This window comes from Ranitomeya variabilis, chromosome 2, assembly GCF_051348905.1.
Source record: "Ranitomeya variabilis isolate aRanVar5 chromosome 2, aRanVar5.hap1, whole genome shotgun sequence".
In the NCBI taxonomy this organism is placed as follows: domain Eukaryota; kingdom Metazoa; phylum Chordata; class Amphibia; order Anura; family Dendrobatidae; genus Ranitomeya; species Ranitomeya variabilis.
In genome coordinates, this window is record NC_135233.1 from 214,251,489 (window position 1) to 214,263,935 (window position 12,447).

Consider the following 12,447-nt stretch of genomic DNA (forward strand, 5'->3'; position numbering starts at 1 on the left):
TACGGCGGGCATGGAGGGTGGTATTACCTGACAAAGGTTTAGAATAGTTGGGGGAATGGATGACATCATCCTGAACACCCCTTAATTGTAAATCCAGAAAAAGAAATATCAGAAGGATGTGCAGAATGCTTAGATGAAAGATTACTATGGTTATTGTTGAGATACTGGATGAATTCTGGTAAGGCAGATACATCTCCTCCCCTCCGAATGAAGAAGAGGTCGTCAATGTATCTGCCATACCAGAATAAATAGGGTACAAAGGAATTGTGCCGACTACATTGACGCGACATCGCTCCGTGCAAGAATATTGAGCAAGGCCGGATCCATTGTAGTCTGGAAGTATGCAGTTATCATACTTGCGGTTACTTGACCATCTGGCAGCGGAGAATCCTCACAGTGTGCGCAATGTGAGGATTTACAATTCTGCAGACTTGTAGCTTAAGACCTCTTAAACCCTCTAACCATAAGCAACATAAATCAGAGTCTGGCTACACGATTGCAGGCAGGTATATATTACTCTGGAACGCTGCGACTATCATGGTTTGAAAAGTCGACCAAAGGGAGGGAGGTAAGGAGTCCGTTGTTGCCCACGGCCATCTTCTCTCTGCACATCTCTATTAGATTGGTCTCTCTCTGATTCATTCTAATCGCCAGCAAGAATCGAGTGACAGGTTCCCTTAAATATTGATTATATTGTTGTATAGGGAAAAATGATAAACTGCTTTCTATCAGATTAGAGTGTATCAAATATTGTATTTGTTAGATACTATGAAGTGGGAGCAGCTGAAGACACAAGGAGAGCCACCTCCGGCGTGTGCCGCTCATTCTGCAGTGTCCTGGAAAAAATATATTTATGTCTTTGGCGGGATGACGGAGGCTGGGCCTATAAGCACAATGTACAGGTTTGACACAGGTATGAGAGTGAAAATTCCAATTAATGTAAAGGTGGCTATTTACTTGGCACATCCAACATTCAACCAATAATTTGTCACAACTCACTGCCAGCACCACATTTGGATCAATGAAGGGTCGGGATTGTTGGATTTATAGATGCTGAATCGTTTTTGGTTTTGTCATCAACTTTTTCCCTTCTCCACAATGATAGCACAAGGACCCTGATGGTGCACAGCTATGGAGGGGGTAGAGAAGTTTTTCTTTATCGCCTCTCATTGGGGGACACAGGAACCATGGGTGTATGCTGCTGCCACTAGGAGGCTGACACTATGCAAATAAAAAAGTTAGCTCCTCCTCTGCAGTGTACACCCCACCGACTGGCATTATACTCTTCAGTTTAGCTTAGTGTCAGTAGGAGGTGGACACGGGTCTTTCATTAGACCCTTATCTACCTCAATGTGCGTCGTTTCTTTTCAGATTTCCGGAGGGATACAGGGTGAACAGTCACACCTGTACTCCCACAATTCGGACTATGAGTACGGCGTGTACTGCCACCCCGTATCCTCATAGATCCTTCTGCAGGACCAAGAGCCTAGCACACCAGCGTGTTTAGAAGTCCGGTCCTGCATCCGTCCCCCACCCACTCGCCCACCAGAGCCTGTCGGTTGGAGGAGACGAGGACGTCCATCATGGCTCCGTGGACGTCTCATTTCCCCTCAGGTTAGTAACGGCGTGGGATGTTTAGGTGAGTATTTCCTCTCCAACCCCCCGGGATCTTCCTCGCAGTGTGGGGAAGTAGAAGTACCTTAATGCGGTGTTTCTTAGGGATCACACCTTAGCTGCACCCTTCATCGGGCTCTCCCTGCAGCCGCACGGCTCGGCGGCCACAATGTCCCCTCTTACAGCGTGACAGCCTGGCAGGGGACGTCTGGCTTTCCACTGCCGCGCCGCTCTACGGCCTCACCGCTCGGTGGCCGCAATGTGTCCTCTGCGCGGCATTCTTGGGGCTGCCGCGCTACTTATTCCTGCGGTCGGCGCCGGCTTCTGAGCACCGCTCCGGCGCCGCGATTCTCTTCTCCGGCGGCGCCAACCTCTAATTTAGGTCCCGGCTTCTGCCGGGGCCTACTTCTGGCGCCGCGACCCCGCCTCTTCCGGTCTCTAGGGGGGCATTAGCAGGTCGCCGCGCTATTCTGTCCGTGCGGCGCACTGCTCCGGCGCCGCGGTTCCTTTCTCCGGCGGCGCCGGCCTCTAATTTAGGTCCCAGCTTCTGCCGGGGCCTACTTCCGGTTTCACGCCCCTCCACTTCCGCTGCTGCGGGCGGGCTTTTTTCCCGCCCGACATCTGTGCCCTACCCACCGGCGCCTCTGTGTCTGGCCCCGCCCGCCTTCCTCCAGGGACACTCAGCATTGGAGCCCACGCAGTGCGGCCCGCACCGCATCTCTTCGGCACAGCACTGCGCAGTATACAGCACCTCAGGCAGGAGTTTTTCACCCGACAGTGGGACATCTTCCAGGACCGTGTCCGTGAGTAGCTGCACTGCAGACTGACACCCCCCTCTGCCTCACTGTCCCCTAACCTGCTGGCATTTTCTTCAGGGACCTCTCAAAATGTCTAATTCTAAAGGGGGCCGCTCCCGTCCTCCTACTTCTTCCTCTTCTGCCATAGTCAAGTTCTTTGCATGTTCGTCCTGCAACAGCAAACTTCCCTCAGGTCAGTCCTCTCCGCTCTGTCAGGCCTGCAGCAACCCAATTGTTCCCACCGCCCAGGTTCCCCCGGCCGATCCGCCCGAGAGTGATACCCCCATCCCAGGCTGGGCCTCCACTCTGTCTCAATCGGTGGCCGATTTAACACGGGTGTCTCAAACCCTGGTGTCCGTGCTGGATCGATTACCTCTGCAGACCCCCGCAGTAGCCAGCGGGTCCCAGGAACCACCGCCCGAGCCCTCCTTGATACGCCACAAAAGGTCCAGGCAGGACTGTCGGTCTGAGTCCTCTTCGCGTTCCATCTCGCCACACGGCCCTCCCCGGCGGTCGGTGTCCCCCCGATCCTCCTCCCCTGAGTCAGGCGAGGCTCTCTCTGATGCGCCCTCGGAGGATTTTTCGGAGCTGGATTCTAACCAAATCGCCACTATGAGGGATATGGTCCAGAATCTCATTGGGGCAATAAACCAAACCTGTGGCATCAAGGATCCCTCTACGGAACCCGCAGATCAGGCGGTTTCGTTTAGACGGGCCAAACCACCTTCCAAGTTTTTTGCTCCTCATCCTGAATTCGTGGAAATCTTGTCCAGAGAGAGAGAGAACCCGACCAGACGTTTTCAGAGGGGAAAACGCCTGGGTGTGTTATATCCTTTTCCTCCAGAACTTACCGCCAATTGGACGGTCTCTCCCTCGGTGGATCCCCCTGTCTCCAGGCTGTCCACCAACACTGTGCTTCCACTGTCCGGCGGAGCATCTCTGAAGGACTCTAACGATAGAGTTGTAGAATCCTTTGCGAAGTCAGCCTTTGAAGCGGCTGCGGCAGCGCTATGCCCAGCTTTTGCTTCTACTTGGGTTTCTAAATCTATTTCCAAATGGGCCAAAGATCTCCGTCGCGGTATCCTGGACGGGGCGCCTCCCGCGCAACTAGCGGAGCTTGCCAACCAAATTTCCCACGCTGGTGAATACCTGGTCTCCGCCTCCCTGGATACCGCGTCTTGTGCGGCTCAGGCTTCCAGCAATGCTGTTGCCATCCGCCGGACCGTTTGGCTCAAGGCCTGGCAGGCGGACTTATCTTCCAAGAAGTCCCTTACCAGCCTGCCCTTCCAGGGCTCTCGTCTATTTGGTTCCCAGCTGGACCAAATCATTAAAGACGCCACCGGAGGTACAAGTTCTCTTCTCCCCCAGGCTAAGCCTCGTCGTCCTCCTAGACGGCAGTTTCGTCCCTTCCGGCCTTTTCGCCGTTTCGCGGCGTCTAGCTCCTTTTCCCAGCAGCAACAGAGGCCACAGGCACGTCAAGAGAAGAAGGCGGTGTCCTTTAGACCCACTCCGTCCTGGCGTCCTCGCTATTCCCAGGGTAGATCCTCCAGGTCCAGGACTGGAAGATCCACCTCTGCATGACTCTCGGCAAGACTCCAGCCCAACTCCCAGGTTGGGCGGCCGTCTTCTCTTTTTCAGGGACGTCTGGCTTTCCGCAGTAGAGGACGCATGGGTCAGGGAAGTTGTATCTTCGGGATACAAGATCGAGTTCGTTTCACGACCCCGGGATCGTTTCTTCGAATCCCGTCCTCCAAGAGATCCCGCTTTAGTTCCGGGCTTCTTTGCAGCCATCGCTTCTCTCCTCAAAGCCGGGGTTATCGTTCCCGTACCAGAAAAAGAACGTTTCACGGGTTTCTACTCGAACCTTTTTGTGGTACCGAAAAAGGACGGCAAGGTTCGTCCCATTCTGGACCTCAAATTGCTGAACAGGAGAGTTCATCTGAGACGCTTCAGGATGGAATCTCTTCGTTCAGTAATTGCTTCCATGGAGGCCCAGGAGTTTCTGTGCTCAATCGACATCCAGGACGCCTACCTACATGTCCCGATTTTTCCTGGACATCACCGTTTCCTGCGCTTTGCAGTGCTCCGGGAACATTTTCAGTTCGTTGCCCTGCCGTTCGGCCTAGCAACCGCGCCAAGGGTGTTCACAAAGATCATGGCAGCACTGATGGCCATCTTGAGGGTCAGAGGCCTGGTCCTTTTTCCTTACCTCGACGACATCCTCATCAAGGCTCCGTCCTTTGCTCAGGCCCACGAAAGCCTGTCTATTCTTATCGACACCTTAGTCCGTTTCGGGTGGCTGGTCAACCGGAAGAAGTCCTGCCTTATCCCTTCTCAGCGCATCATCTTTCTGGGCATGCTCTTCGACACTCGCCAGTCCAGAGTCTTTCTTCCCAAAGACAAGAAATCCACTCTTTGTCGGGACATACGCTTGCTCCAGGGTCGTCGGCCTCTCTCTCTCCGTTCGGCCATGAGGGCTCTGGGGAGGATGGTAGCAACATTGGAAGCGATTCCCTTCGCCCAATTTCACTCGCGGCCCCTCCAGCAAGCCATTCTGTCTCAATGGGACAGGTCTGTCTTCTCCCTGGATCGGCCAATCCGTCTCTCTTCTCGGGTCAAACAGTCTCTCAACTGGTGGCTGACGTCTCCTCTTGTCTCCCAGGGCAGGTCCTTCCTTCCAGTTCACTGGCAGGTGGTGACGACGGACGCCAGCCTGCTCGGCTGGGGTGCGGTGTTTCGCCACCTGACGGTCCAGGGCCGTTGGTCGTCGCAGGAGTCGTCTCTGCCAATCAATGTCCTCGAAATTCGGGCCATTTTTCTGTCCCTCCGCCACTGGGAAACTATTCTCAGGGGCCTGCCAGTCCGGGTCCAGACGGACAACGCCACGGCCGTGGCATATGTCAACCATCAGGGGGGGACCCGGAGCTCCCTAGCCCTTGCCGAGGTCTCCAGGATCCTCCTTTGGGCAGAGGCTACAGTTCCAGTGATATCGGCGGTGCATATCCCCGGCGTGGACAACTGGGCCGCCGACTTCCTCAGCCGCGAGGGCCTCGCGGCAGGGGAATGGTCCTTGCATCCGGAGGTCTTCCATCAGATTTGTCTTCGATGGGGGACTCCGGACGTGGACCTCACGGCGTCTCGAATGAACAGGAAGGTTCCGCAGTTCGTCTCCAGGTCTCGCGATCCTCTCGCAGTGGGCGTCGATGCTCTGGCCATCCCTTGGTCACAGTTCGGGCTGCCTTACCTGTTTCCACCCCTTCCACTTCTTCCCAAACTGTTGAAGAAGATCAAAGCGGAAGGAGTGCCGGTCATCCTGATCGCCCCGGATTGGCCCAGGAGAGCTTGGTTCGCAGAGCTCGTCAACCTCCTCGCGGACGCCCCCTGGCGCCTTCCAGACAGGCCCGATCTGCTGTCTCAGGGTCCGATCTGCCACCCGAATTCTCGGTCGCTCAGTTTAACGGCGTGGCTGTTGAGACCGCGGTTCTAAGAGCGTCCGGCCTTTCAGACCGGGTGATTCATACCATGATTCAGGCTCGGAAGCCTTCGTCTTCCAGGATCTACTACCGTACCTGGAAGGCTTACTTCCGTTGGTGCGAGTCCAACCGCGTTCCATCCATGACCTTTTCCCTGCCTTCTCTTTTGGCCTTCCTTCAGGCAGGACTGGATTCGGGCCTGGCTCTTAGCTCCCTGAAGGGCCAGGTTTCTGCGCTTTCCATCCTCTTTCAGAAGACTTTAGCTTCTCGGCCACAGGTTAAGACCTTCCTTCAAGGAGTGGCCCACACTGTCCCGCCGTACAGGGCCCCTGTGGATGCATGGGATTTGAACCTGGTACTGGACGTCCTGAGGTTTTCTCCCTTTGAGCCCCTTCGGGAGATTCCTCTATCAGTTTTATCTTGGAAGGTGTCCTTTCTTGTGGCCATCACGTCTATTCGCCGCGTTTCCGAGTTGGCGGCTCTGTCTTGCCGACCTCCGTTTTTGGTCATTCACCAGGATAAGGTGGTCTTCCGACCTCCACCTTCTTTTCTTCCTAAGGTGGTTTCAACCTTCCACCTCAACGAGGACATCATTTTACCTTCCTTTTGTCCAGCTCCGACTCATCCTCTGGAGCGCTCTCTGAACAAGCTGGACCTTGTCAGGGCTGTGAGGATCTACCTGGATAGAACCTCCACTTTTCGAAAGACTGATTCCTTTTTCGTCATTCCTGATGGCACGCGCAGAGGCCAACCGGCTTCTAAGGCGACTATTGCTCGCTGGATCAGAATGGCAATTTTGGAGGCTTACCGGGTCAAGAACAGAGTGCCCCCTCCTGGGATTAAGGCTCACTCTACCCGGGCAGTCGGCGCCTCCTGGGCGGTGCGCCACAGGGCTTCCGCCCTACAGCTTTGCAAAGCGGCAACTTGGTCTTCCATCCACACGTTCGCCAAATTTTACAAGGTCCATACCTACGCTTCGGCGGATGCCAGCCTAGGCAGAAGGATCTTGCAGGCGGCAGTGGTGAGTCCTCTGACCTGATGGAAGTCTTTTTTCCCGCCCTTGGGACTGCTTTGGGACGTCCCATGGTTCCTGTGTCCCCCAATGAGAGGCGATAAAGAAAACAGGATTTTTGGTTGCTTACCGTAAAATCTGTTTCTTGGAGCCTCCATTGGGGGACACAGCTCCCTCCCAATGTTTCTGTTATATGTTTTTATGACTGTTCTTATGTTTACAATTCTCAAGTTTGTGGTTATGGTTTTTCAACCTTGTTACTTATCTCCTACTGCTTTCTCACTAACTGAAGAGTATAATGCCAGTCGGTGGGGTGTACACTGCAGAGGAGGAGCTAACTTTTTTATTTGCATAGTGTCAGCCTCCTAGTGGCAGCAGCATACACCCATGGTTCCTGTGTCCCCCAATGGAGGCTCCAAGAAACAGATTTTACGGTAAGCAACCAAAAATCCTGTTTTTTCGGACAGCAATCAGAATTGTATGGGAACTCATAAAGGGGCTATCTGGAGGGAAAAAAAAAAGTTATCACCTATTAACATGTTGATGGATGGGGGTTCACAGCTTTCGTCAGAACGGGGTACTTTTATCCCCAATAATTCTGTAATGTGGGTGCTAGACCGCTCATCCATTCATTCCTTTTGGGGCTGCTGAGTGCTGCACTTGGCCTTTTCTGGCAGCCCTATAGAAATTGAATGCAGTGACGATTGATTGTTTCATTTTGTATGGATAAAAGTTCTTCATCTGTGATAAAAAAACAAATTCCCCAATCTGCAGATTGGTGCGTATCCCAGCGGTCGGACATCCACTGATCAGTAAGTTATCACTTTTCCTACGGATAGATATAACTTGGTTGTTATTGCACAATCCCTTTGAGGGGTTTTCAGCATGAAAGACCATTATCGCACCTACTCAGATCAGGGGTTAAATGTCTGTCCAATAGGGACTGACCTTAAGGACCCCCATTTTTCACGAGAACGGGTGTACCGTTTCTCTGGTTGTCCTAACTGTGGTTAGGATTGAATGGAGGAGCATGGTTGCACATGGCCGCCGCTGCTCCACTCATCTCTGTAGAGTTGACTGAGCTAGAAATTGCATTTACTTTGCACATTTAACTGTTGTAAGACAAACAAATAACCGTATATTAGTCAAACTGTATTGTTGACTCTGTTGCGCTCTTGAAGTTTTACTTGGAGGAAGGGGCAAATAAGAAGGCCTTGAGCTGCCCGTTGCTTCAGCCCTTCCAAAAGCCAGCTGGATCAGAGTTCCTCTAGTTCAACATGACCGCCAGAATAGCCAATGCTCTTCTATTCCTAATAAAATCTGGAGGCTGAGGAGGAAAGGTTCTGGTACAGGAGTATGATTTCTAACATGTTCGCAACTTGGACTACAAAGAACAAAGATATGTATGCGTGGTGCCCATGGTGTTGCATATTGCAGAAAATTAATTCTTGTATTGATAGTCAAGTAGAATAATTACAATATTCCACCAATTATACTAAAATCATGCTCCTAACACATATCCAACACCGGTGCCAAGTGATAGCACAAATACAGCACCAGAACCAAGCTCATAGTACAAACACAGCACTAAACTAAGTTCATAACACATATACAGCAACAGAACTAAGATCAGAACACATACAGCACCAGTACCATGCACATAATACATATACATAACACATATACAGAACCAAGACCAGAACACATATACAGCACCAGAGCCAAGCTCATAGTACAAACACAGCACTAACCTAAGTTCATAACACATATACAGCAACAGAACCAAGATCAGAATACATACAGCACCAGTACCATGCACATAATACATATACATAACAAATATACAGAACCAAGACCAGAACACATATACAGCACCAGAGCCAAGCTCATAGTACAAACACAGCACTAACCTAAGTTCATAACACATATACAGCAACAGAACCAAGATCAGAACACATACAGCACCAGTACCAATCAAATAACAGATAAAGAACCAACATCAGAACACATATACAGAACCAAGACCAGAACACATATACAGTCATATGAAGAAGTTTGGGCACCCCTATTAATCTTAAGCTTAATGTTTTATAAAAATGGTTTATTTTGCAACAGCTATTTCAGTTTCATATATCTAATAACTGTTGGACACATTAATGTTTCTGCCTTGAAATGAGGTTTATTGTACTAACAGAAAATGTGCAATCTGCATTCAAACAAAATTTGACAGGTGCATAAGTATGGGCACCCTTATCATTTTCTTGTTTTAAATACTCCTACCTACTTTTTACTGACTTACTAAGCACTTTTTTCGGTTTTGTATCCTCATTGAGTTTTGAACTTCATAGCCAGGTGTATGCAATCATGAGAAAAGCTACTTAAAGTGGCCACTTGCAAGTTGTTCTCCTGTTTGAATCTCCTCTGAAGAGCGGCATCATGGGCTCCTCAAAACAACTGTCAAATGATCTGAAAACAAAGATTATTCAACCTAGTTGTTCAGGGGAAGGATACAAAAAGCTGTCTCAGAGATTTAACCTGTCAATTTCCACTGTGAGGAACATAGTAAGGAAATGGAAGAACACAGGTACAGTTCTTGTTAAGGCCAGAAGTGGCAGGCCAAGAAAAAGATCAGAAAGGCAGAGAAGAAGAATGGTGAGATCAGTCAAGGACAATCCTCAGACCATCTCCAGAGAGCTGCAGCATCAACTTGCTGCAGATGGTGTCACTGTGCATTGGTCAACTATACAACGCACTGTGTTTTTTTGCCGCCATGCATAACGCCTTTTTGTATTACCAAACAACTCAATCTTGGTTTCATGAGTCCACAGAACCTTCTTCCAAAAAGAAATTGGCTTCTCCAAATGTGCTTTTGCATACCTCAGCCGACTCTGTTTGTGGCGTGCTTGCAGAAATGGCTTCTTTCGCATCACTCTCCCATACAGCTTCTCCTTCTGCAAAGTGCGTTGTATAGTTGACCGATGCACAGTGACACCATCTGCAGCAAGTTGATGCTGCAGATCTCTGGAGGTGGCCTGAGGATTGTCCTTGACTGATCTCACCATTCTTCTTCTCTGCCTTTCTGATGTTTTTCTTAGCCTGCCACTTCTGGCCTTAACAAGAACTGTACCTGTGTTCTTCCATTTCCTTACTATGTTCCTCACAGTGGAAATTGACAGGTGAAATCTCTGAGACAGCTTTTTGTATCCTTCCCCTGAACAACTATGTTGAATAATCTTTGTTTTCAGATCATTTGACAGTTGTTTTGAGGAGCCCATGATGCCACTCGTCAGAGGAGATTCAAACAGGAGAACAACTTGCAAGTGGCCACTTTAAGTAGCTTTTCTCATGATTGCATACACCTGGCTATGAATTTCAAAGCTCAATGAGGTTACAAAACCAAAAAAAGTGCTTTAGTAAGTCAGTAAAAAGTAGGTAGGAGTATTTAAAACAAGAAAATGATAAGGGTGCCCATACTTATGCACCTGTCAAATTTTGTTTGAATGCAGATTGCACATTTTCTGTTAGTACAATAAACCTCATTTCAAGGCAGAAACATTACTGTGTCCAACAGTTATTAGATATATGAAACTGAAATAGCTGTTGCAAAAAAAAACATTTTTATAAAACCTTAAGCTTAAGATTAATAGGGGTGCCCAAACTTTTTCATATGACTGTATATACAGCAACAGAACTAAGCTCATAGTACAAACACAGCACTAAACTAAGTTCATAACACATATACAGCAACAGAACCAAGATTAGAACACATACAGCACCAGTACCATACACATAATACATATACATAACACATATACAGAACCAAGACCAGAACACATATACAGCACCAGAACCAAGCTCATAGTACAAACACCGCACTAGAACTAAGTTCATAGCACATACACAGCAACAGAACCAAGATCAGAACACATACAGCACCAGTACCAATCAAATAACAGATAAAGAACCAACATCAGAACACATATACAGTAGCAGAACCAAGCTCACAGCAAAATTACAACACCAAAACCAAGCTCCTAGCATATAAATAAAACACCAGAAAGTCCTAACACATATATAGTACCAGGACCAAGCTTCTATCACATTTACAGTACGAGAAGAAAGCACATATACAGTCCCCGTACTAATCTCATAGCTCATACACAACACAAGAACCAAGTTAATAACACATATACAGCACCAGAACCAAGCCAACAGCCAGCAGATTCAAGTTCCTCCTCTCCGAAAATTTTTAAGTAAATGTGGAGGCAGAGGAGGAAATATGCAGGTGCAAGGGTATGATTTTTAACAACCGGTTTGATAGCCATTATACAGCACCAGAACCAAGGTACTTTCACAGATACGGCACCAGAACCAATCTCATAGTGCATATATATACGAGAACCAAATTCATAATAAATATACAGCACCAGAACCAAGTTCATAGCAAATATTCAAACTGGTTTACAGCGGCTGCTTTTTCTTTTTAGTCAATCCTTAGTTAAAAAAAAAAATGCGAGTGTGGGGATGTCGGTATCCTGCACATGGGTATTCTGTGGATATGAAAGGGAGGTATTTGAGCTGAGTGGATTGTATTTTTCCCAGGTTTCACCTGCTGCATTGCAAAGGGAGAAATCTACAGTAAAATTGACCAGAATAAATTGACTTTTTTTTTCTTCTTCAATAGAAGAAAACTTTTGGACCCAGATGAAGTTCGACTCCCCAAGTCCCTCGGCACGGCTAGATCATTCCATGTGTCTTGTTCCTTGGAAAATAAGGATAGACACTTCTGCTGAGGACGATATGTTGGAGAAGTCCGTGCCAATCTGCCTTATTTTCGGTGGCATGGACACTGCTGGAGAGCTGTACAATGACTGCTATGTAACCGCACTAATAGAAGCATAAGCAAAAAGATCCGCGGTCTATGTATAAATAGCAGTGTGCTTCTGTAATAAATGGGTTTTTTTGTTTCTTTTTTTGATCGGCTGATGTGCAAATTGTTTTATTATGTTGAAGCTAATATTCTTGCAAAAAAGACTAAAACTTAAACTAAGAGGTGAATGAGATAATTTAATTTGACCCAGTTGTCTCTGGTTTTTCAACATTGGGGAACATAAATTTGATTTGTATTCATTGTAGCAATGCAAGGTATTATAGGGTTAAATCCTCTGCAGACATTGATTAGTACACTGCAGCGGGCTAGCCTAGCATATAACCTGGCTAGGTGTTCCTCTACGTCAGTCTGCTGGGGAGGCTGAGCAGACTGGATCTGTCTTGAAGTTGCGGAGATAAACGAGCCATACTCTCTTTGAGCTTAGTCTGCACAGGTCGCGTAACTGCAAGTATCATTGGTTGCTTTCGACGATAGCAGTTTTGTTTGACCTAACAGGCGCTAGCTCAGTTTATATTTTTAGGTAGTCAGGGTCTATACTGTTTAGAAAACCAAAGAAAAATGGACACCAGAGCTATATAAAATACTCAATAGTTGTTATTACAAAATTAAATACATGATAAATAATAAATTCAATAGACACGAAGACAAATTAAAAACAGA

General features: G+C 48.3%; 1 protein-coding gene across 8 annotated transcripts in view; it reads left to right on the top strand.

Annotated features, from left to right (window-relative positions):
• The window catches only part of RABEPK (Rab9 effector protein with kelch motifs), a 31,120-nt gene extending 19,246 nt beyond the window's left edge, over positions 1 to 11,874 (top strand). For 7 of the 8 annotated variants that reach the window (XM_077283585.1, XM_077283590.1, XM_077283587.1 and 4 more), the window contains 2 exons: positions 764 to 913; positions 11,581 to 11,874. In XM_077283585.1, the coding sequence (XP_077139700.1) occupies positions 764 to 913; positions 11,581 to 11,798 (368 nt within the window). In that variant the 3' untranslated portion in view covers positions 11,799 to 11,874. Of the gene's footprint in view, positions 1 to 763; positions 914 to 7,670; positions 7,709 to 11,580 lie in introns of those variants that run through there. The other variant, XM_077283589.1, reaches the window with a different exon arrangement.
• Positions 11,875 to 12,447: the final 573 nt, after the last annotated feature.